We start from the raw sequence: 23,287 nt of genomic DNA, 5'->3' as shown, positions 1-23,287 counted from the left end.
CTGCAATAGGTACTAGAATGTAAGACTGGAAGGCTGGAACTTTTACCTATTCTACCCATTGCCATATCTTCAGTCCCTAGAACATTACTGTCTTTACTAGGTGCTCAGTAGGTATTTATTATATGAATAAATGGGCCTCCTAGTAGGTCTCTGCTTCCACTCTTGCCTCCTTGTAGTGTGTTCACACAGTAACCAGAGTGATCCTTGTAAAATGTGAATCCGATTCTGTCAGTTTGCTTGTAATCTTCTCCTGTATTCCCATCATACTTAGAATAAAATCTAAAATCTTTACTATGGCCTAGAAGGCTGCACCTGATCTAGCTACTTGCTACCTCTCCTACATCACTTCCTACCCCTCTCCCTTTCACGCACGGCTCTCCAGCCACATTGGCTTCCTTGTCATTTGCCAGACACATCAACTGTATTCATTTGTACTTGAATGTTCTTCCCCCACAACTCACTTCCTCACTTATTCAGGGTTCTGCCTAAATGTTACCTCCTCAGAGAGGTCTTAATTCCTCTTCTAATAATTGCACCTGCCCATCCCTATATCCCCTTATCCTTCTACTTTAATTTTTCATAGCTCTTACCATTAACTGATATTACATTACATGTTTAGTTGCAGGGTTGTTTTACCTCATAACAAGAATGTATGTTTCATGATGTCAGAGCTGATGATTTTTTTAAATCAATTTACATTGTAACTATGTCAATATGCTGTGCCCTGTGAATAAAAAATGGGAATGATCTTGTTGAGGGATTTTTTAAAACTGGGATCAATAAAACATCTATTTCACCTCTCATTTCTTGATATTCATGTCAAGTTAAAATGTGACTGTTCTAATAATGACCAGGTAACTTGATGTCTTGTATCTTATAACCTGAATATTTTTCAAGGACCCTGTCATTTTTACACAGCTACATTTCCTTGGATTATAAAATATGTACTTGTTGCTCTTGAGATTCTGCATGTCACAGTGACTTCTGTATAAAGTCACAAGTCTATGGAGTATGCCTTACTTGAATGTTACTGAATAACAATCTTAAGTAAATGAGCAGTATCATTGATTTAATATAATTAAAGCAATATGGTATGATAGAAAAGCCATTGAACCAGAAGGGAGAAAATTTGTGTTCTAGTTCCAACTCTGCCACCTACCATTTTATAAATTTGGACATGTCACTTAACCTCTCAGAGCTTTATATTTTTCATAGGTAATAATACTGACATTTATTAAATACCTGCTGTGTACCAATTATTGTACTAATATTTTACTTGCACTATTTCGTTAAGGCTTCATCACAACCCAGTGTGGTGGATGGAGTTCATTCGTATTCCAATTTTCAAATAAGGGATGGAAACACACTGCCAGAAAGTGATGGAATGATATTCATATCTAGGCAGTCTGCTTTTATAAGCTGTGCTCTTAACATCCACACCATACTGTTCCAGTGTACTATGAAATAATAACACCTGACAGGGTTGTTGAAAGGATCAAGTTAAATCATGAATATGAAAATCCTTTGTAAGCTATAAAATGCCATATAAATAAAAAGTATAAAATAATATGCAATATAATTAGTATATAAATATATGCAGCAACTGTGTGATTTGGGGGAAATTACATCATAGCTTTCATACTTTCATTGGTTTNTCAGCTCACTGCAGCCACAATCTCCCAGGCTCAAGAGATCCTCCCACCCCAGCCTCGTGAGTAGCTTAAGGACTGCGGGAGCACAACACCACGCCTGGCTAATTTGGTATATTTTTTGCAGAGGCAAGGTCTCACTATATTGGCCAGGCTGGTCTCAAAGTCCTGGACTCAAGCAATCTTCCCACCTTGGCCTCCCAAAGTGCTGAGATAACAGGCGTGAGCCACCACGTCCAGCATGAGATTCTTTTTTTTTTTGAGACGGAGTCTCGCTCTGTCGCCCAGGCTGGAGTGCAGTGGCCGGATCTCAGCTCACTGCAAGCTCCGCCTCCCGGGTTTACGCCATTCTCCTGCCTCAGCCTCCCAAGTAGCTGGGACTACAGGCACCCGCCAACTCGCCCGGCTAGTTTTTTGTATTTTTTAGTAGAGACGGGGTTTCGCCGTGTTAGCCAGGATGGTCTCGATCTCCTGACCTCGCGATCCACCCGTCTCGGCCTCCCAAAGTGCTGGGATTACAGGCTTGAGCCACCGCGCCCGGCCCATTTTCACATTTCTTAAGTGGGGGAAATAACATGCATTGTGCCTCTCATACCATGTTGACAAAGAGTAAATGAGATAACATATAAAAATATTTTTAAATTGTTAAGCTTTATGCAAATGTAAAATATTAATAGTGAAGCTAAATGATAGCCTTCTTGCAGTGTAATATACGCTGGAACTATCTTGGAACCACACAAGAAAGTGACTGAATTGATCCCTGGAATTTCTGGTCTCAGCAAGATTATTAAGAAGTAGGAGGTCATGTTAATTTGGTGACTTTCTTCTGAGCTAAACAGTATATTAACAAAGATAAACTGCTGTGCTTAGGAAGATGATGTAGTGATGATATTCTCAAAATAGTAATGACAGAATCTAATGCAAGTCAGCATACATCATTTTCTGCAGAAAACAAAGCATGAAAGTGATATTCACCTGACCCCTTTATTCTTTCAGTAGTTTCCAAGTATTCCAGTAACCTTATTAATTTCCTCTTTAGCTTCTTACCTTGTACATTCGTAGGACCTTTAAGAGATCCAGATTAGGAGCTTTCTTAGGATTCTTCTGGAGAACATTAAGGGCAATGGAAAAAACACCAAAAGGTTTAGGAAGTGCAGTGGCTTAAATAGATGTCCATTTTAGCCTACAGCATGGAGAATAAATGTTGTCTTTCTCTAGCTCATTAACTAGTCTCCTTAAATAAACATAAGGCCTGCCTTTTAAGTCGTAAGCCATGAACAATTTTCTGTTTTCTAAATGGCTTGATATTTAAGCTTTGGTTTTACAGTTAAAGCTTTTAAAGTATACATTCTGTGATATGTGCAGAAAATAACTTAGAGTAAAAATAAGTAAGTGCCGTTTGGGCTTAACCTCCACGTTGTCAATATTATGCATATAATATGATTTTATTTCACAAAGAACAGAATGAGAATCTTGTCTAAGAACAGAAATGAGTTGTTATAAAAGTAATAGATTCATACCATAATAAAACTTTTCTTCTTCTTTTTTTTTTGAGACAGAGTCTCACTGTGTTGCCCAGGCGGGAGTGTAGTGGCACAATCTTGGCTCACTGCAACCTCCACCTCCTGGGTTCAAGTGATTCTCATGCCTCAGCCTCCTGAGTTGCTGGGAGTACAGGCATGTACCACCACCACACCCAGCTAATTTTTGTATTTTTTAATAGAGATGGCATTTTGCCATGTTGGCCAGGCTGGTCTCAAACTCCGGCCTCAAGCAATCCACCTGCCTCCAGCCTCCCAAAGTGCTGGGATTACAGACATAGGCCACCATGCTGGGCCTAAAACTTTTCCAATATGGGATGACTATAGCTATATCTAATGTAAAAGACCTGAGTACAGTTCATTTCATCTACCCACATGTGTCTCAGAATGGGAGTGGGAGGTTAAAAATTGTTTGCCACATTTCTAACCTGAAGGATTCCAATTCACTAAGTCTTGAGTGGGGGCCCAGTATCTGTCAATTTTGTGAGAGAGCTTGCATGTTTGTTTTTTACATGTCACAAGTGATATTACTGTGTGCCTAGTTAGGAGTCATTGCTCTGTAAGGGAAAAAAGATTTTAAGGTTTAAAAAAAAAAAAAATCATTGCTCTGGTAGACCAGCGTAATATTATAAAATAGAGATTTTAAAATTGAAACTCTCCTCTTCTCTGGAGAGGTAACATACAGTAGAAGAGAAATTTGGATACATTTGAGAGCTTACTGTGTTGTTAAGAAAAATCAGATTCTAATATTATTGATATGATTGAAAAGATTTACTTGGTTGGGGGGTAATGAGAATGTCACTTGTTCTTGGTTGAGTCTAATGTATCTTTTGTAACCTGGTTATAGTATTTAAATTAAAGTCAAAGCCTAGATTCGACACAGATGATTAAATACAAGGGACTGCATCTGGAAATCGTCTCAGGATGAGTTGAAGAGCCTTAATATTCTCATAGCTAGTTATCAACATATTCTCCATTTATTAAATTCTAGCAGAAAGAGTATGAATAGAGACTCTATTTGTAAAGAAGTTGAAAGAAAGATTTCTTTTAAATTTAACATTTAAAAATGTTAAATTTATCATTAGTGCGTCTTCAAGTAATTTTGCTGCTGATCACTTAATAATTTTAAAAAGGATAAAATGTTGGCTGAGCACAGTGGCTCATGCCTGTAATCCCAGCACTTTGGGAGGCCGAGGTGGGTAGAAAAAAGGGTCAGGAGTTCAAGACCAGCTTGACCAAGATAGTGAAACCCCATCTCTACCAAAACTACAAAAATTAGCCAGGCGCAGTATTTGGTGCCTGTAATCCCAGCTACTCGGAAGGCTGAGGCAGGATAATCACTTGAACCTGGGTGGCAGAGGTTGCAGTGAGCTGAGATTGTGCCATTGCACTCCAGCCTGGGCGACAGAGTGAGACTCCGTCTCAAATTTAAAAAAAAAAAAAAAAAGATAAAATGTTTTTAGTGTTTGAAAAAATATACTTTTATTCACTATTGTAGTAATTTGTGTAGAAAGAGTTGAAGAAAAGTGAATTGTCATTAAATTAGGTAAACCAGAATATGTTATCACCAACCTTTTTAGCAATTATTTATTCCTTCACAACAAAACTTAAAAGTAAATAACTTCAAGTATAAGAATCATTCAGGATACAAAGTGATCTCAGGCTATAATGCTGTTACAGAGAAGTTATTTAGGTTTGTATTAAATTAATATTGTTTGATTAGACAAACTTTTAGAATAAGGCATTTTCCCTGCATTCATGTATTGTCTCTGGACAGCTTCCTGTGTATCAAAAAGACACTTCCTTGCATTAAGAACTTTATTTCTTCCCAGCTATAGAGATTACTTTTTCCCTTCCATCTGAAGAAAATTATTGTCTGGGTACGGTGGCTCACACCTATAATCCCAGCACTTTGGGAGGTCGAGGCGGGTGGATCACCTGAGGTCAGGAGTTTGAGACCAGCCTGGCCAACATGGAGAAACCCCATCTCTACTAAAAATACAAAACTAGCCGGGTGTGATGGCACATGCCTGTAATCCCAGCTACTTGGGAGGCTGAGGCAGGAGAACCACTTGAACCTGGGAGGCGGAGGTTGCAGTCAGCCAAGATTGTGCCATTGCACTCCAGCCTGGGCAACAAGAGTAAAACTGTCTCAAAAAAAAAAAAAAGAAAGAAAGAAAGAAAGAAAATGATTAACAAGGCAAAGTTCCAGGTCTTTCAAAAAGTTTATTGATTGCAAGGAAAACTTGCAAATAACAGGGAAAACTTGTGCTTGATAAAAAATTTCTCTATTCTGTTAATGAATGGCAATGATAGGGCACTTGTCACTGGAAATTTCGTAGGCAGAAAAACTGGCAACAGTCTCTGTTAATGTTAAGTTCATCAAGTTTCACATTAATTTGTAGACCCCAAAGTCCTTATCCGAGAAAGCAAAAACAAATAGAGCCTAATAAATGCAAAAGCTATGCATGTAGGGTTTTTTTTTTTTTTCATCAGAGCATTTATTTTATCTTAAAATATACTTTAACAGCTGGTCAGGTTATCTTACTTATTCATAATTCCGATTTTTCAGACCTCAGCAATCACCCAGCGGATAAGTCCTTGTTCCACCCTGACTAGCAGCACTGCCTCTCCACCAGCCAGTAGCCCCTGCTCTACACTCCCACCCATCAGTACAAATGCAACTGCCAAGGACTGCAGCTATGGGGCTGTTACTAGTCCAACCTCTACCCTTGAAAGCAGAGATAGTGGCATCATTGGTGAGTTGGTTTTTATATTGATAATTTTGTGTCTTTTTTTTTCCTTTTTAAAATAATTACACAAGCTTAAGGTTTTCAAAAATGCTGCTTTTGAATTGTTGAGATGTATATGTAAAACTTTCCTAGTCTTTTTAATGATACTGGAGAGAGAAACTTAAGGGTAAACAAAATGAAAAGTGTTCCTCCCTGCTTAACCACTCCTTACCAGGATATTCCCTGATAAGGAGGAGTGGATTAAAAAAAAAAATTATGTCCACTTCTTCCTGTAAATGCACGTACATCATCTGTCTACCAACAGAAGTAGTTTAGAAAAAGTTTATTCCTTACTGATGTAGTCGAGAGTTTTATGAAAGAAAGGTAAGATTAGATTAAGTGGCAAAAGAGTTATGATTTGAGTTGTTCTGGGTCTATTTGTGCAAACCATATATTAGTTATTTAATTAGTTTTGGGAGCCCCTTTAGACTTTGTTTTCCTTCTTGTCAATAAGCCCTGTTTTTTTACCTTCTGCAAAGTAGAAACATGGTATTTCTTTGCTTATGATTTGAAACCTTATACGAATACATTTTTATGGCAAACTTGGGCATAAAGAGAACTCGAAACTTAGAGAAGTATTTCAAGCAAAGAAATTTTCCATTTCATTTTTCCCTTGTGAATTTTCTCATACCTTTTTTTTTTTAACCAAAGATCCTAGTTGACTACTTAGTCCTAGAAATATATCTAAATAATCTTCAACCCGATTAACAGTTTGCAGCAGAAACTAAAACCACTCTGATAAAGGCAATGCTGATGGGATATTATGTAGTTTATTATCTCCAGTGGACTCTAGGTAAACATTTCGTCAGAGCCAGATGTGGACTTTTGGAGACTAATTTATGTTCAGGAGATAGGTCACCATTGTTTATATGTATTGTTAGGATTCCACACCTCTTGCTATGAAAATCATATAGTATATTTCTAGCTCAGGAAATCTTTCATCATATTAAAGATTTTGAGTGATCTTTCTAGAGTAATATTTCCTACGAATGCATTTTGACAACCAGAAAATATTAAAGTATTGTGATTACTCTTTGGGACTCTGTTCTAATGCTCTTCTTATAGTTAGGTATGGAGATAAGAGTAGAGGAAGAACATAGTTCTGGGGCTTCTCAGTTTTTATGGTTATCAAGTTGTATAATGATTCAGATATTGAATATTATTGTATACCATTGGCATTTACAAAATGCTAAAAATAAAATAGCATTTCCTTTAATAATGGAGTTGCCAATAGACTCCTTTGGGCAAATAAGTCTGTGTACATTTTCTAATCAGAGATAAGAATTTTAAAATAGTATAAAGCTATATATTTATACTCTGTGAGAAGATAAAATGGAAAACTGGGCTTCTGTCCAAAAGATAAATGGCTTTTCTGGATATTCCTTTTCTACCTAACAACCAGATGATGACAGTGTCATAGTCTCCAGCAGCTTTACGTAGAATAAAGAAGATGAAAGAACATAAGTGGTAATAAAAATAATTTTAATTAAATGTTAATTTATGGCTAGATTTCTCTTCAGACCTCCAAAATTATAGTATATGCCAACCCCAGTTAAGTATTTAGGAGTAGAGCATAAATGGGGAATGAATGTGTTCCGTCATCTATGATATTGCACATATGAATGTATGGGTTTATATTTATATCTAGGTAGACAAAAGTGATTATGTTTTTTCTTCTTTCTCTCTGGGCCCCAGGTGCAGAGAGCTGATTTAATAATACTCCTCAGTATATACAGATTGGTCTGTGCAAAGCTCCTCTCAGTTTATTACTTTTCCCTTTATCCTCAATTCCATTTAATTGCAGCCATGCTATTATATTTATATAAGTCCTTGAATATTAATGTATCCTTGAATATTATATGTTGTTTTTTGTGTATATTTGTGATTTTAATTTATAAAGTGGCATGTTAATACAGATCTTATTCTGCTTTTCAAAATCTATGTGAACACCAGATTTCTTGCTTCTGATGATGTAAATATTCTTCACATTTTACTTGCGAACACTTAGGTTACTTCCAACTCCTCTACCATTTGTACAAACCTTTTCTAGAGTTTATGCCTAGGGCTAGAATTACCAAGTCATGGGGCATATAATTATTTAACTTCATGAAGTACTCCCAGATTATTATCCAGAATAGTTACAGTAATTCACATTCTCATCAGCAGTATGTAAAGCTTCTTTTCCCTTTTCTCGTTCTTTGTTAACACTAGCTAGCCCAGTTCTAAAATCCAAAAACTCTTAAAACCACAAGTTTTTTAAAATATAAATTTACATCAAGTTCATTTGGCTGTAAAATCTTACCTGAGCTAAGATGAGGCTACTTACAGTCTTTATCCTACTAAATATGACTGTTCGTACATTTTATTACAGAAATGTTAATATACTTGGTTACAGGATACTCTTCCCTATGCCATATACAGTATCCGTGCCTTTTTACTTTTTTAAAATATGAGACATTCTGTATTTTGAAATATCTTCAGAGTTTCATATATGCGACTATAGACCTGTGTCACCTGACTTTCTGATTTTAGTAAATCTGATGGTTGTAAAATTGTCTCATTTTAATACGTATGTCTTTCATTAGTGTAGCGATTCTGCAGCTCTTCATATGCTCATTGCCTATGGTATACTTGTTAAGGGGAGTCATTCAAATGGAAATAGGTAAAGTTTTGGGAAAAGAATAAAGAAGGCAAAAGAAAAAGAGAAGAAAACAGAGGCCTGAGCCCAAAATGTTAGAGCACGTTCAAAGAGCAGGGAATTGGAAGTGGGAGACGAATGAGCCAGTGGACACCAAAAAAAAGTAATCAGATAAATAGGAGAAAAATTGGGCAGTGCAATGCCACCAAAGCCAAGGGAGACACGTGTTTCAAGGAAGGGGTACAGAAGGTTGGTCAACAATTGACAAAAGTTGAGAAGACAAAGGAAAATGAGAATGATTAAAGAATAGAAGTAAATATTTTTCCCACATTTGGCTTCCTTCTGTAGATATAAAAATATATATGTTTATTTGTTTAGAAGTTGTGGCAGATGTTAATGCCATGACTGCAAAATGTATCTCTAACTTACATAAATGCACATCAATGTGTGGATTCATTCATTTTAAATAAATATTGAGTAAATAAAAATATTTTTACAGCAAAGTTGCAGGATAGAGAATCAACACCAAAACAAGTTGTATTTCTATATCCTAAAGATGAAAATCCAAAAGAAAATACGGAAACAATTTCATTACAGTGGCATCACAAAGAATAAAATAGGAATAAATTTAACCAAGGAAGCAAAAAAAAAAAAATTCTACATTGAAAACTGCAAAACATTGCAGAAGAAATTTTAAGACTTAAATGGAAAGATATCCTGTCTCCATGGATTGGAAGACTTAATATTGAGAAGGTAACGATATTTACCAAAGCAATCTACAGATTTAAAGGAATCTCTATCACAATCCCAACAATAGTCTTTGCAGAAATAGAAACATCCAGCTGGGAATGGTGGTGTGAACTTGTAGTCCCAGCTCCTTGGGAGGCTGAGGCAGGGGGATCATTTAAGCCAGGTGTTCAAGTCCAGCATGGAAAACCTAGCGACACTCTGTTTCTATTTAAGAAAAAAAAAGAAAGAAAGAAAGACTCATCCAAAAGTCATGTGGAATCTTAAAGGACCCCAAATAGCCAAAACAATCTTGAAAAAGAACAAAATTGGAGGACTCACATTTCCTGATTTCACAACTTACTACAAAGCTACAGTAATCAAAGCAGTATAAAGAGACCAGAAATAGGAGGCCAGGTGCAGTGGCTCACGCCTGTAATCCCAGCACTTTGAGAAGCAGAGGCAGACAGATCAGGAGTTTGAGACCAGCCTGGCCAACATGGTGAAATCTCGTCTCCACTAGAAATACAAAAAATAGCCAGGCATGGGAGCGGGAGCCTGTAATTCCAGCTACTGGCGAGGCTGAGGTAGGAGAATCACTTGAACCTGGGAGGTAGAGGTTGCAGTGAGCTGAGATCAAGCCACTGCACTCCAGCCTGGGCAACTAATTACGAGACCCTGTCTCTAAATAAATAAACAAAAATAAAGAGACCGGAAATAAACTCTAGCATATATGGTCAGATGGTTTTTGACAAGGATCCTAAGATCACGTGGCGTGGACAGTCTTTTCAGCAATTAGTAGTGGGAAAATTGAATATTGACATGCAAAAGAATGAAGTTGATCATTTACCATCTACCATGTGCAAAATTTAAAATGGATTAAAGACCTAAACATAGTAGTAAAAAACTGTAAAACTACTCAAAATTTAACCAAGGAGGCAAAAGAAGAAAAAAAAACCTCATACATTGAAAACTACAAAACATTGCTGAAGAAATTTTTAAGACTTCAATAGAAAGACATCCTGTATTCATGGATTCAATATAGGAGAGGAACAGAGAACATAGGAGGAAACCTTTGGACATTGCATTTGATATTGATTCCTTGGATATGAACCAAAAGCACAGGCAACAAAAGAAAATAATACATTGGACGTGATACAAATTTAAAACTTTCGTGCATCAAATGATACCATCAAGAGAGCAAAAAGGTCGGACACTGTGGCTCACACCTGTAACGTTGGGACAGGTTACAGAACTTTGGGAGGCTGAGGCAGGTAGATCACCTGAGCTCAGGAGTTCAAGACCAGCCTGGGCAACATGGCAAGACCCCCATCTCTGCTGAAAATATAAAAACTATGTAGGCATGGTGGCACAAGCCTGTAATCCCACCTACTCAGGAGGCAGGAGAATCACTTGAAGCCAGGAAGCAGAGATTGCAGTGAGCTGAGATCACACCACTGCACACCAACCTGAGTGACAGAGCAAGACTTCATCTCAAAAAGAAAAAAAAAAAAAGAGAGCAAAAAGACAACCCACAGATATTGGAAATAATACATCTGATAAGGGATTAATATCCAAAATATATAAAGAACCCCTACAACTCAACAACAACAACAACAAACCAATTCAAAAATGGGAAAAGGACTTACATAGACATTTCTCCAGAGAAGATATACAAATGACCAATAGACACATGAAAAGTTACTCAACATCGCTAGTCTTTAGGGAGCAAAAACTTGAACAGGCATTTCACAAAAGAGGAAACCTAAATGGCTAATAAATACGTGAAAAGATTGTTTAACCTCATCAGTAATCAAGAAAACACAAATTAAAATTGCAGTTAGATAACTTTCATATCATCCAGATTGGCAAAATGAAGCCTGACAATATCAAACATGGGAAAGATCTATAGCAAATGGAACATTCTACAGTATATTACAAACCAAGACCAAAATAAAATACTACTTTATACCCATTAGGATGACTATTATAAAAAGAAAATGGAACATAACAAGTGTTGGCAAGGACATGGAGAAATTGGAACTCTCATACATTGCTGCTGGGAATGTAAATGATGCAGCTGCTGTGGAAAAGAGTATGGCAGTTCTTCAAAAAGTTCAACATATAATTGCCATATGATCCAGCAATTTCTCTTCTAGGTATATACCTGAAAGGATTGAAAGCAAGGATTTGGACAGATGCTTGTATGCTGATGTTCATAATGGCATTTTCACAACGGCCAAAAAGTGGAAATAATATAAACGAACATGGACAGATGACTGGACAAACAAAATGTGACATATACATGCAATGAAATATTCACCTTAAAAAGAAGTGAAATTCTGATGTATGCTACAACATGGATGAACTTTGAAAATGTTATGCTAAGTGAATTAAGCCAGACACAAAAGGATTGTATGATATTTATTATTCCACTCATATGAATGGAACACTAGAATAGCTAAATCATAGAGACAAAAAGTAGAATAGAGAATACTGAGTGGGGCTGCAGCAGCATGGGGAGTTGGTGGGATGTGGTAATAGGAAGTTATTGCTTAATAGATACAGAATTTCAGTTGGGGATGATGAAAAAGTTCTAGAGATGAATAATGTTGATGTTTGTACAACATTGTGAATGTACTTAGTGTGCCTGAATTATACACTTAAAAATGGCTAAAATAATTTTATGTCGTGTATATTTTACCACAGTAAAACATTTTTAAAAGAATAGTTATCAATATGTATATGGTATAGACAATAAGAATTTAGTAAATACCTGACTACCTCTCTTACCCTATAACAAAAATGACTTGTATTATACTCTAAAGCCCTCTTCTGTATGTCTTCCCATTTCTCTATTCATACCCTACTCTGAGAGGTCATCTGAATTTTGTGATTATCATTCCAGTACTTTCTTTCATGATTTTGCCACATTTGTATCCCTAATTTATTATTTAGATCTCATGTTTTTAGTTTCATATAACTGAAAGCTTATTTATGCAAATTTCTTTTTTTTTTTTTTTTTTCTTTCTGAGACAGAGTCTGGCACTTTCACCCAGGCTGGAGTGCAGTGGTGTGATCTCGGCTCACTGCAAGCTGTACCTCCTAGGTTCATGCCATTCTTCTGCCTCAGCCTCCCGAGTAGCTGGGACTACAGGCTCCTGCCACCATGCCCAGCTAATTTTTGTATTTTTGGTAGAGACGGGATTTCACCTTGTTAGCTAGGATAGTCTTGATCTCCTGACCTTGTGATCCTGCCGCCTTGGCCTCCCAAAGTGCTGGAATTACAGGCATGAGCCACTGCACCCGGCCACAGATTTCTCTTGTGTTTAGTGTTATGTACCTCAGATACATTCATGTTGTTGCATTTTAGTCTGCTTGTTTTTATTGCCATATTATATTCTACTTTATGAATATAATTTTTTCATTTATTTATTCATTTTGTTGATGAAAAGTTGTTTCCAGATTTTTGCTCTTGCAAATAGTGCTGCTGTGATTATTCTTGAGCTTGTGTCCTTAGTCATATGCATGATTCAGAATGTTTAGAAATGAAATTGTCAGGTTATTGGAAATATGCCTCTTTCAACTTTATAAAATAATTTCATCTTTTATGAAATTATACTAATTTATACTGCCACAAGCAATAGACTGTAGAATGTTCCATTTGCTATAGATCTTTCCCATGTTTGATATTGTCAGGTTTCATTTTGCCAATCTGGATAATATGAAAGTTATCTAATTGCAATTTTAATTTGTGTTTTCTTGATTACTGATGAGGTTAAACAATCTTTTCACGTATTTATTAGCCATTTAGATTTCCTCTTTTGTGAAATGCCTGTTCAAGTTTTTGCTCGTTTCCTATTGTGATTTGTCTTTTCCTTGCAGATTTGAAGGAAATCTTTATTTTTTAATAGGAAGCCTTAATTTTAATGTCAATTTTTTTTCCTTTGTATTTGACATTTTTGTGAAACTTTGCTTTGTCATTTAAGTCCTTAAAATCACCTAGAATTGGTACAAGAGTACAAATTTATATTTTTCTATACAAATAACTAGTTCCATTACCATGTTCATATGCAGTGTATTGCTGCCAAAAGCAAATTTCCGTAAATGTCTAGGTCTTTTTCTGAACTTTTATTCATTCCGTTGGTAAATCAGTCTCTCCTTATAACAATATTGTACTGTCTTTATTACAACTGCTATAAGTCTTGATACTTGGTAAACAAAGTCCCCTATCTTGATAATCATCTTGAGGATTCTTGGCTATTCTGTACCATTTCTTCTCCCAAATGAATTTAAGAATCAATTTGCCAAATTCATGAAGAACCCCTTTTGAGATTTTTATTAGAATTGCATTGAAACCATAGATCAATGAGTGATGAATTTACAACTGTTTCCAATATTAAATCTTCTAATCCAGGAATATATTTTTTATCTCTTTCATTTAGAGCCTCTTTAATATCTTTCAATAAAATGTTCTAATTTTTCAATAAGGTCTGGATATATCCTTTCAAATATTTTTTTCCTAGATGCTTTATATTTTTATGCGTTTGTCAGTGTTATGTCTATTTCATTATACTTCTTAGCTGTTGCATAGAAATATGTAGAGATTTGTATATTGTATTCACTGTAGCAGATTCTCTTATTAAATAATTTATAGGTTTTTTGTGGTTTTCTACATACACAACCATATTGTTTGCAAATAATGACATTTTTATGTTTTCCTTACCTATCCTTATATCATGTATTATTTATTGACTGATTTCTTTCTTTCTTCCTGATTTTTTTTTTAATTTTTTTGAGACAGAATCTCTCTGTTTCCCAGGCTGGAGTGCAGTGTTGCAATCTCAGCTAACTGCAGTCTCCACTTCAAACTCCCACTGAAGTGATCCTCCCTCTTCAGCCTCCTGAGCATCTGGGACTACAGGTGCATGCCACCACACCCAGCTAATTTTTGTATTTTTATGTAGAGACAGGATTTTAACATATTGCCCAGACTGGTCTTGAACTCCTGGGCTCAAGCAATCTGCCTGCCTCAGCCTCCCAAAGTGCTGGGATTACAGGCATGAGCCACTGCACCCGGCCACACTTTTTTTTTTTCCTTATTATACCAGCTAATTCTCTGGCACATAGAATTATAGTGATGGAAGCAGTCATCTTTATCTTGTAACTGATTTTTGAAGGAATGCTTTTTTTTTTTTTTTTTTTTTTTGAGAGATGGAGTCTCGCACTGTCACCTGGGTACAGTGGCGCAATCTCGGCTCACTGCAACCTCCGCCTCCCGAGTTCAAGCAATTCTCCTGCCTCAGCCTCCCGAGTAGTTGGGATTACAGGCACGTGCCACCACACCTGGCTAATTTTTTGTTTTTTGTTTTTTTTTTTTTAGTAGAAACAGGGTTTCCCCATGTTGGCCAGGCTGGTCTGGAACTCCTGACCTCGTGATCCACCCACTTCAGTCTCCCAAAGTACTGGGATTACAGGCATGAGCCTCTGCGTCCGGCCTAAAGGAATGCTTTCAGTATTTCTTTTTTTTTTTTTTTTTTTTTTTTTTTTTTTTTTTTTGAGATGGAGTCTCACTCTCGCCCAGGCTGGAGTGCAGTGTTGTGATCTGGGCTCACTATAAGCCCTGCCTCCCAGGTTCATGCCGTTCTCCTGCCTCAGCCTCCCAAGTAGCTGGGACTACAAGCGCCCACCACCACGCCTGGCTAGTTTTTTTTGTATTTTTCGTAGAGACGGGATTTCACCATGTTAGCCAGGATGGTCTCGATCTCCTGACCTTGTGATCCACCCACCTCGGCCTCCCAAAGTGCTGGGATTACAGGCGTGAGCCACCGCACCCAGCCCCAGTATTTTACTGTTAAGTTTTATGTTCCTGTAGATGTTTGTAGACATCCTTATCAGGTTTTTTAAATGTTTATTTCCAGTTTGTTATGTATTTTAACCATAAATGAATACTAATTTTTTTCAAATGCTTTTAAAATATCTGTTGAGGTGATGAAATAGTTTTCTCCTTTATTCTCTCAATGGTGTAAACTACATTAATTTTCAAATGTTAACCTGATTTTGCATTCCTAGAACCACATGTAGTTATGATACATTTTTAAATAAATCAACTTGTTTTCTAACACTTTGTTTAGGATTTTTGAATCTATATCCATGAGTGAGATTTACTTGAAATTCTCTTTTCTGGTTCTGCAATTGTCAGGTTTTGCTATCAAGGATTATGTTAGCCTTATAAAATAGGTTGAGTTCATCCAAATGTAAATACTCCCCAAGGCTCACTCTCAGCCTTTCTATTGTCATCTTTCTCAGTTGTTACTGTCTGCTTTCCCTGCTGGGATGACTCTGTCTGTTCCTTGACTTCTATTTCATATTTCGAGCTCTGATTTTTGGTTCCACAATTTCTCTGTTCATTACATTCTTTTCATCATGGACACATGTCCAAGAATAATCACACAAACCAAATCTTTCTTTCTTAATGAAGCAGACTCTGATTATCCCTCCCTTCTCTGGATTTCTGCACTCTCTACCTCCCTCCTCTACACTTACGAGACCCACTGCCAATAACCAGTGTAGTTACTTCTAGTTACGTATTTATTTTCTTTATGTAAGCTTCTTAATGTCAAGATTTATGTCTTCTACTTTATTTACTCTCAGGATTTAACATAGTATCTAAATTGTGGTTTATATGAGAAGTATTTATAGGGATATAATTATTAAACAACTAAACATTTTGAGTAAATAACATAGAGCAACACAATATGATGAAGAGTAACCTTTTTTTCTATCCTCCGAAATAGTTTGTGGAAGATTGAAATTATCTGTTTAATATTTAGTCAGATTTGCTCTTAAAATAATCAGGGCACTGTCTTCATGCAATAAATGCAAATTTTGATTTTTATCTACTATTTCTGTGTTTTACGTTTAGTACTATAGAAGATTTTAGGCTTTCTTTTCTTCTTGAATCAGTTTCCTCGTAGTTTTAATCTTTTTTAAATTTTTTGGCATAAAGTTTTCCAAAATATCCTTTTATAATGGCATCACTACCTACCCAGGAACCTGAGAGTAGCCCTTGCCTCCTCCCTCTCCTTATATTTCTCATGCCTGTATTTTATTTTCATCCTGCATAACATTGCTTCCATGGTCCTCATTATCTCAGACTTAGATTAATACAGATCTTGTTGTCTACTTTGCATCTTGTTCTTCCTGTTGTTTTTCATTCAGCAACCAAAGTAAATTAAATTAATTGAAAATCAATTACTCATTTGACTCCCAGTTACCTAAAAGATAAAGTGAACTTCTTGAAAACAAAGTCTGACCATATCACTCTTTTGGCTCTCATTTGCCTGTTAGACTTATAGATAAATGAATTTACATTTTGTAGACTGATAGGCTTCCTTTGACCTAGGCCTTCATGGTCTGGTGATGGCCAGTTTCCCCAGCCTTCTGTCCCACTTCTTTTTGCCTTGGATTTATTGTTCTAGCAACAATAGGTTTTTTTTTTTTCATTTCTGTGATTTTGTTCATATTGATCACTCTTACTATGATATCCTCTCTCCTCCTCACATTAGAGGAGATGAAAGATTATCTCCTCTAATCTTTTATCATAAATTCAGCTGAGAAGTGTTCTGTCACCACCACTACTACTCCTCCCACCTTTCCTCAGCTCTGCACTTCAACTGCTATTCAGTACATATTATTACTCTACTTTCCCAGTAATACCTGTGCCTATCTGTATTATTAAATTGAACACATGGTATTATGCTTACTTTTTGAGTCTACTTTTCCCCTCATTGAGTGTTAATTTCTTGTTAGCGGAAACCGTGCCGTGTTCATTTTTTAATCTGTAGCATTTGGTCCAGTGACTGGCATGTGATAGCATAGTAGATTCTCAATAAATGTTTATAAAAGGAAGGAAAGCTTAGTGATGGGGGAGGAGGGAATGAAGGTCTCACCTGGCATTTTGTTGTTGTTTTGTTTTCTTTTATTATAGTTTAAGTTCTAGGGTACATGTGCACAACATGCAGGTTTGTTACTTAGGTATGCATGTGCCATGTTGGTTTGCTGTACCCATTAACTCATCATCTACATTAAGTATTTCTCCTAATGTTATCCCTCCCCCAGCCCCCCAGCCCCCGACAGGCCCCAGTGTGTGATGTTCCCCACCCTGTGTCCAAGTGTTCTCATTGTTCAGTTCCCACCTCTGAGTGAGCATGCAGTGTTTGGTTTTCTGTCCTTATGATAGTTTGCTGAGAACACCTGGCATTTTTAAAATTCATTTTTTGGCAGTGTTTAGAGTGACTGTTGGGTACAAGATGAAACTTTACTGGATTTTGAATGAGATTAGAATTCTCCATTCACTAATTTTGTTCTCTTAAGTTCTCTATGATTAATTTTGGCAAAACGACTTTTATAATTCCTGCTGAGCTTCTTCCTGTGTTCTTCTCTTGATATTATTAGAGTATCTATAATTGGATATCATCTATATTGCCATACATAAAAATAGCTGTAGAAATATGTTCATTCAAGCAGAAGGAATGGTGCTTGAAGAAATACCTAGGTGGAAAAACAAGTCAGCCATGTAATGACAGATATGTTTGGTTTGTGCAGATAATACAACAAAAGTGCAAAATAACATCAGTGCTTACATTAGGAAAATGGAATGTCCTCCTGCTCTTAGTTTTTATTCTGTTTATTATTTTTTAGAAACAGGGTCTCACTATATTGCCCAGGCTGGTCTTTGAACTCCTGGCCTCAAATCATACTCCCACTTCAGCCTCTCAAAGTGCTGGGATTATAGGCCTGAGCCACCATGTCCGACCAGCTCCACATACTTTCATACCTGCCTTCTGCCCCTCTTCCATTTGGTTATTCCTGAGTTGTACCCTTTATAACAAAACAGTAATAGTAAGTAAAGTGCATTCTTGAGTCCTATGAACCATTCCATTAAATTACTGAACTCAAGGAGGAGGTTGTGCGAATCCCCACTCTGTAGCCAGTTGGTCAGAAATACAGATGACAACCTGGGAGTTACAGCTGGCATGCAAAGTGAGGACAGCCTTGTGGAATTAAGTCCTTAACCTGTGGAGTTGGTGCTAACTCTGGGTAGTTTGTGTTAGAATTCACATGAATCGTAGGGCACCAGTTGGTGTCCAGAGAATTGGCAAACTGACTGTTGGGTGGTAGCAAAAACTCACACATATGTTATCAGAAGTGTTGTGAGTAAAAATAGTTCAATAGTCCACCCAAAAAAAGCAGAGTACAGATTTTTTTTTTTAGAAGGTTCACCAAGACAGACCATATTCTGGTCCGTAAAACAAGTCTCATTCAACTTAAGGGGACTCAAACTCAACAATGTTCTCTGACCACAGTGTGATTAAACTAGAAATCAGTAATAGAAACATATCAGGAAATTTCACAAATCTTTGGAAATTAAATAACACATTTCTAAATAATGCTTCAGTCAAAAGAAGGTGGAAATTAAACAGTATTTTAAATTAAATGATAGTGAAAACATATCAAAATTTGTGGAATATGCCTAAAGAAGAGCTTAGGAGGAAATTTATAGCATTAAGTGCCTTTTTTAGAAAGTAAGTTTTTAAATCAGTGAACTAAATTTCCACTTAAACTAAAAAAATAAGAAATTCAGCCCAATGTAAGCAGAAGGTAGGAAATCATACCGAGCAGAGATCAGTTAAACAGAAACACAATGGAGAAACACAATGAACTAACAGCTGGTTCTTTGAGAAAATCAATAAAATCAATAAACCTCTACCTGTACTGACTAGGACAAATAAAGAAGATATAAATTACCACTATTAAGGATCAGGTAGGGACATTATTACAGGCCCCACTGACATTAAAAGAATACTAAAGGAATGTCACAAACAATTGTACTTTTTAAATTTTTTTTTTACATTGGGAAGAAACTTAAACAATTTTAATGTCAGTAAATTTAACAATTTAGATTAAATGGACAAGTTCTTGAAATAAATACACTATTGCCGGGCGCGGTGGCTCAAGCCTGTAATCCCAGCACTTTGGGAGGCCGAGACGGGCGGATCACGAGGTCAGGAGATCGAGACCATCCTGGCTAACATGGTGAAACCCCGTCTCTACTAAAATACAAAAAACTAGCCGGGCGAGGTGGCGGGCGCCTGTAGTCCCAGCTACTCGGGAGGCTGAGGCAGGAGAATGGCGTAAAACCCGGGAGGCGGAGCTTGCAGTGAGCTGAGATCCGGCCACTGCACTCCAGTCCGGGCGAAAGAGCAAGACTGTGTCTCAAAAAAAATAATAATAAAAAATAAAAAAAAAGAAATAAATACACTATTAGAGCTTACTTGATAAGAAAGAACCTGAATAACTGTATTATTAAATATAAATTGAATTTGTTGTTTAAAACTTTGCCACAAGGAAAACTTTTCGTCCAGATTCCTTGACAGGTAAATTCAACCAAACATTTAAGAAAGAGTAATAGCTTTCTACACAGACTCCTCCAGAAAGTTAAAGAGGGAAAACTAGGAGGCCAATATTATTACCCTAAGAACAAACCAGACAAAGACGTGACATGAACAGGAGAGGACAGACCAATTATCTCTCATGAATGCAGAGTTCTTAACAAAATTCTAACAAACTGAATCTAATAATATATAAAAAGGATGATGGCTCATTACTAGTTGGTTTTTATACCAGGAATACAGGGGTGGTTTCTACATACACGAATTAGTCAGTGTAGTTAATCATTAATAACAGACTAAAAAAGACAAACTGTATGGTCATCTGATAGATACAAAAAAAAAAAAAAAAGCATTGGTCAGGCACAGTGGCTCATACCATAATACCAGCACTTTGGGAGGTCGAGGTAGGAGGATTGCTTGAGGCCAGAAGTTCGAGAGTTACCTGGGCAACATAGCGACATCCTGTCTCTACAAAAATTTTTAGAAATTAGCCCAGTGTGGTGGTACACACTTACAGTCTTAGCTACTCAAAAGGCTTGATCCCAGGAGTTCGGGGCTGCAGTGAGCTGTGATCATGCCATTGCACTCCAGCCTGGGTAACAGAGCACGATCCCATGGGGAGGAGGGCAAAAATTCGACAAAAAGTTAAAGTAGCAATAGATTAAAATTTTTTAAATTTGATAAAGGGTAACTATGAAAAACCTACATCTAATTCATACTTAATGGTGAAAACCTGGATGCTTTCCCTTGAAAATCATGGACAAGACAGAGATTTCTACACCTATCACTGTTATTCAATATTGTGTTGGCAGTCTCAATCAGTGAAATAAGATAAATAAAGTAAGCAAATAAAAGGCATCTAGGTTAGAAAGGAAAAAGTAGAGCTATCATTATTTCCTGACATGATACTCATAGTGTATAAAGTTTAAGAAATCTACCAAAAATAACTAGTAGAAACTAGTAAGTTGGCTGGATGCAGTGGCTCACCCTTGTAATCCCAGCACTTTGGGAGGCTGAGGCGGGTGGATAGCCTGAGGTCAGGAGTTCGAGACCAGCCTGGCCAACAAGGTGAAACCCCGTCTGTACTAAAAATGCAAAAATCAGCTGGGCATGGTGGTGGGTGTCTGTAATCCCAGCTACTAGGGAGGCTGAGGCAGGAGAATCGCTTGAACCCAGGAGACGGGGGTTGCACTGAGCCGAGATCACACCGCTTCATTATGGTCTTGGTGACAAGAGCGAGCTCCGTCTCAGAAAAGAAAAACAAAATAGTAAGTTTAGCAAAGTCTCAGTATAGGATCAATATGCAAAAAACTGTATTGTATATTTCTCTGTACTAGCAACAAAAAAATGGAAATTGAAATAAAAGTGTTATTTACAACGCACTGAATAGTGAAATAATTAGAGATAAATTTAAAAATACATGACCTGCACAATGAAAAGTACAAAACATGCTGAGCAAAATTAGCAAAGATATGTGGGAAAATATAACATGTTCAAAGATCACAGTACTCCATTATGTTAAGATGTCAATTCTTTCTAAATCGATCTATTTCAGGGGTTGGTAAACCATGGCAGGTAGGCCAAATCTGGCTACCCACCTATTTATCTCCTGAAAGCTAAGAATGGTTTCTATATTTTTAAATTGTTGCATTTTAAATTATTATATAAATATTATATGAAACATAAATTATTGTAACATCCAGATATGTAACATCCAGATATGTAACTATCTGGATGTTGCCTCCTGGCCCACAAAGCCCAAAACATTTACTACCTAGCTCCCTAAGAAAAAGTTTTTCAATCCCAAACAAAATGCCACCATGCTTTTTTTTTTTTACTTTTTTTGAGACAAGAGTCCCGCTCTGTTACCCAGGCTGGCGTGCAGTGGCGTGATCTTGGCTCACTTCAGCCTCCGCCTCCCAGGTTCAAACAGTTCTGTCTCAGCCTCCTGAGTAGCTGGGACTACAGGCACACGCCACCATGCCCGGCTGATTTTTTGTATTTTTAGTAGAGACGGGGTTTCACCATATTGGTCAGGCTGGTCTCAAACTCCTGACCTTAGGTGATCCACCCACTTCAGCCTCCCAAAGTGCTGGGATTACAGGCATGAGCCATCACACCCGGCCCACCATGGTTTTTAGTAGAAATTAACAACCTGGCACATGTATAGCTATGTAACAAACCTGCATGTTCTGCACATGTATCCATTTTTCTTAGAAGAAATAAAACAATTAAAAAAAAAGAAATTAATGACTTGATATTATCATTTGTCTGGAGTTAGAATAGCCAAAACAAATTTTGAAAAAGAACAAAGTTGGAGGATTTATACTACCTGATTTGAAGGTTTACCATAAAACTACAGAACTCAGGCTGGGTGCGGTGTCTCACGCCTGTAATCCCAGCACTTTGGGAGGCCGAGGTGGGTGGATCACGAGTCAGGAGATCGAGACCATCCTGACTAACATGGTGAAACCCCTTCTCTACTAAAAATGCAAAAAAAAAAATTAGCCTAGCGTGGTGGCTGGTGCTTGTAGTCCCAGCTACTCAGGAGGCTGAGGCAGGAGAATGTCATGAACCCGGGAGGCGGAGCTTGCAGAAAGCCGAGATGGTACCACTGCACTCCAGCCTGGGCAACAAAGCGAGACTCTGTCTCAAAAAAAAAAAAAAAAAGAAAAACTACAGAATTGAAAACAGTGTGTTATTGCTGTAAACATGGCCAGTGGAACCACATAAAGAATCCAAAAATAGTCTGTACGCAGTGGCTCATGCCTGTAATCCCAGCACTGTGGGAGGTCGAGACGAGTGGATCACCTGAGATCAGGCATTTGAGACCAGCCTGGCCAGCATGGTGAAATCCCTCCTCTACTAAAAATACAAAAATTAGTGGGGCATGGTGCCACATGCCTGTAATCCCAGCTATTCAGGAGGCTGAGGCAGGAGAATCGCTTGAACTCAGGAGGCAGAGGTTACAGTGAGCCGAAATCGTGCCATTGCACTCCAGTCTGGATGGCAGAGGAAGACTCTGTCTCATTTAAAAAAAAAAAAAGTCCATAAATAGACCCACAGATATACTAGCAACTCATTTTTGACAAAGGAGTCAAGGCATTTTAGTGAGAAAAGGGTATTTTTTTCAGCGAATATTAATATTACAGAATAGGCCAGGTGTGGTGGCTCACGTCTGTAATCCCAGCACTTTGGGAGGCTGAGGCGGGTGGATCACTTGAGATCAGGAGTTTGAGACCAGCCTGGCCAGTATGATGAAACCCCATCTCCAAAGAAACTAGCCAGGCATAGTGGTGCATTCCTCTAGTCCCACCTACCTGGGAGGCTGTGGCAGGAGAATGACTGGAACCCAAGGCAGAGGTTGCAGTGAGCAAAGATGGTGCCGTTGCACTCCAGCCTGGGCGACAGAGCAAGACTCCGTCTCAAAAACAAATATATATCTATATATATATATATATTTATATTTATATTTTATATATCAGAA

The 23,287-nt window shown here is 37.3% G+C and overlaps 1 protein-coding gene across 1 annotated transcript in view; it reads left to right on the top strand.

The window, feature by feature from the left end:
* Window positions 1-23,287, top strand: part of TANC2 (tetratricopeptide repeat, ankyrin repeat and coiled-coil containing 2) — a 483,987-nt gene that overhangs the window by 247,183 nt on the left and 213,517 nt on the right. The window contains exon 7 of the mRNA XM_017882923.1: window positions 5,763-5,949. Coding sequence (XP_017738412.1) covers window positions 5,763-5,949 — 187 coding nt within the window. The remainder of the gene's footprint in view (window positions 1-5,762; window positions 5,950-23,287) is intronic.

The sequence above is a fragment of the Rhinopithecus bieti genome, unplaced genomic scaffold (genome assembly GCF_001698545.2).
Source record: "Rhinopithecus bieti isolate Rb0 unplaced genomic scaffold, ASM169854v2 scaffold_12928, whole genome shotgun sequence".
NCBI lineage: Eukaryota > Metazoa > Chordata > Mammalia > Primates > Cercopithecidae > Rhinopithecus > Rhinopithecus bieti.
The sequence above is the reverse complement of the archived record's forward strand: the minus strand, read 5'-3'. Positions and strand labels throughout refer to the sequence as shown.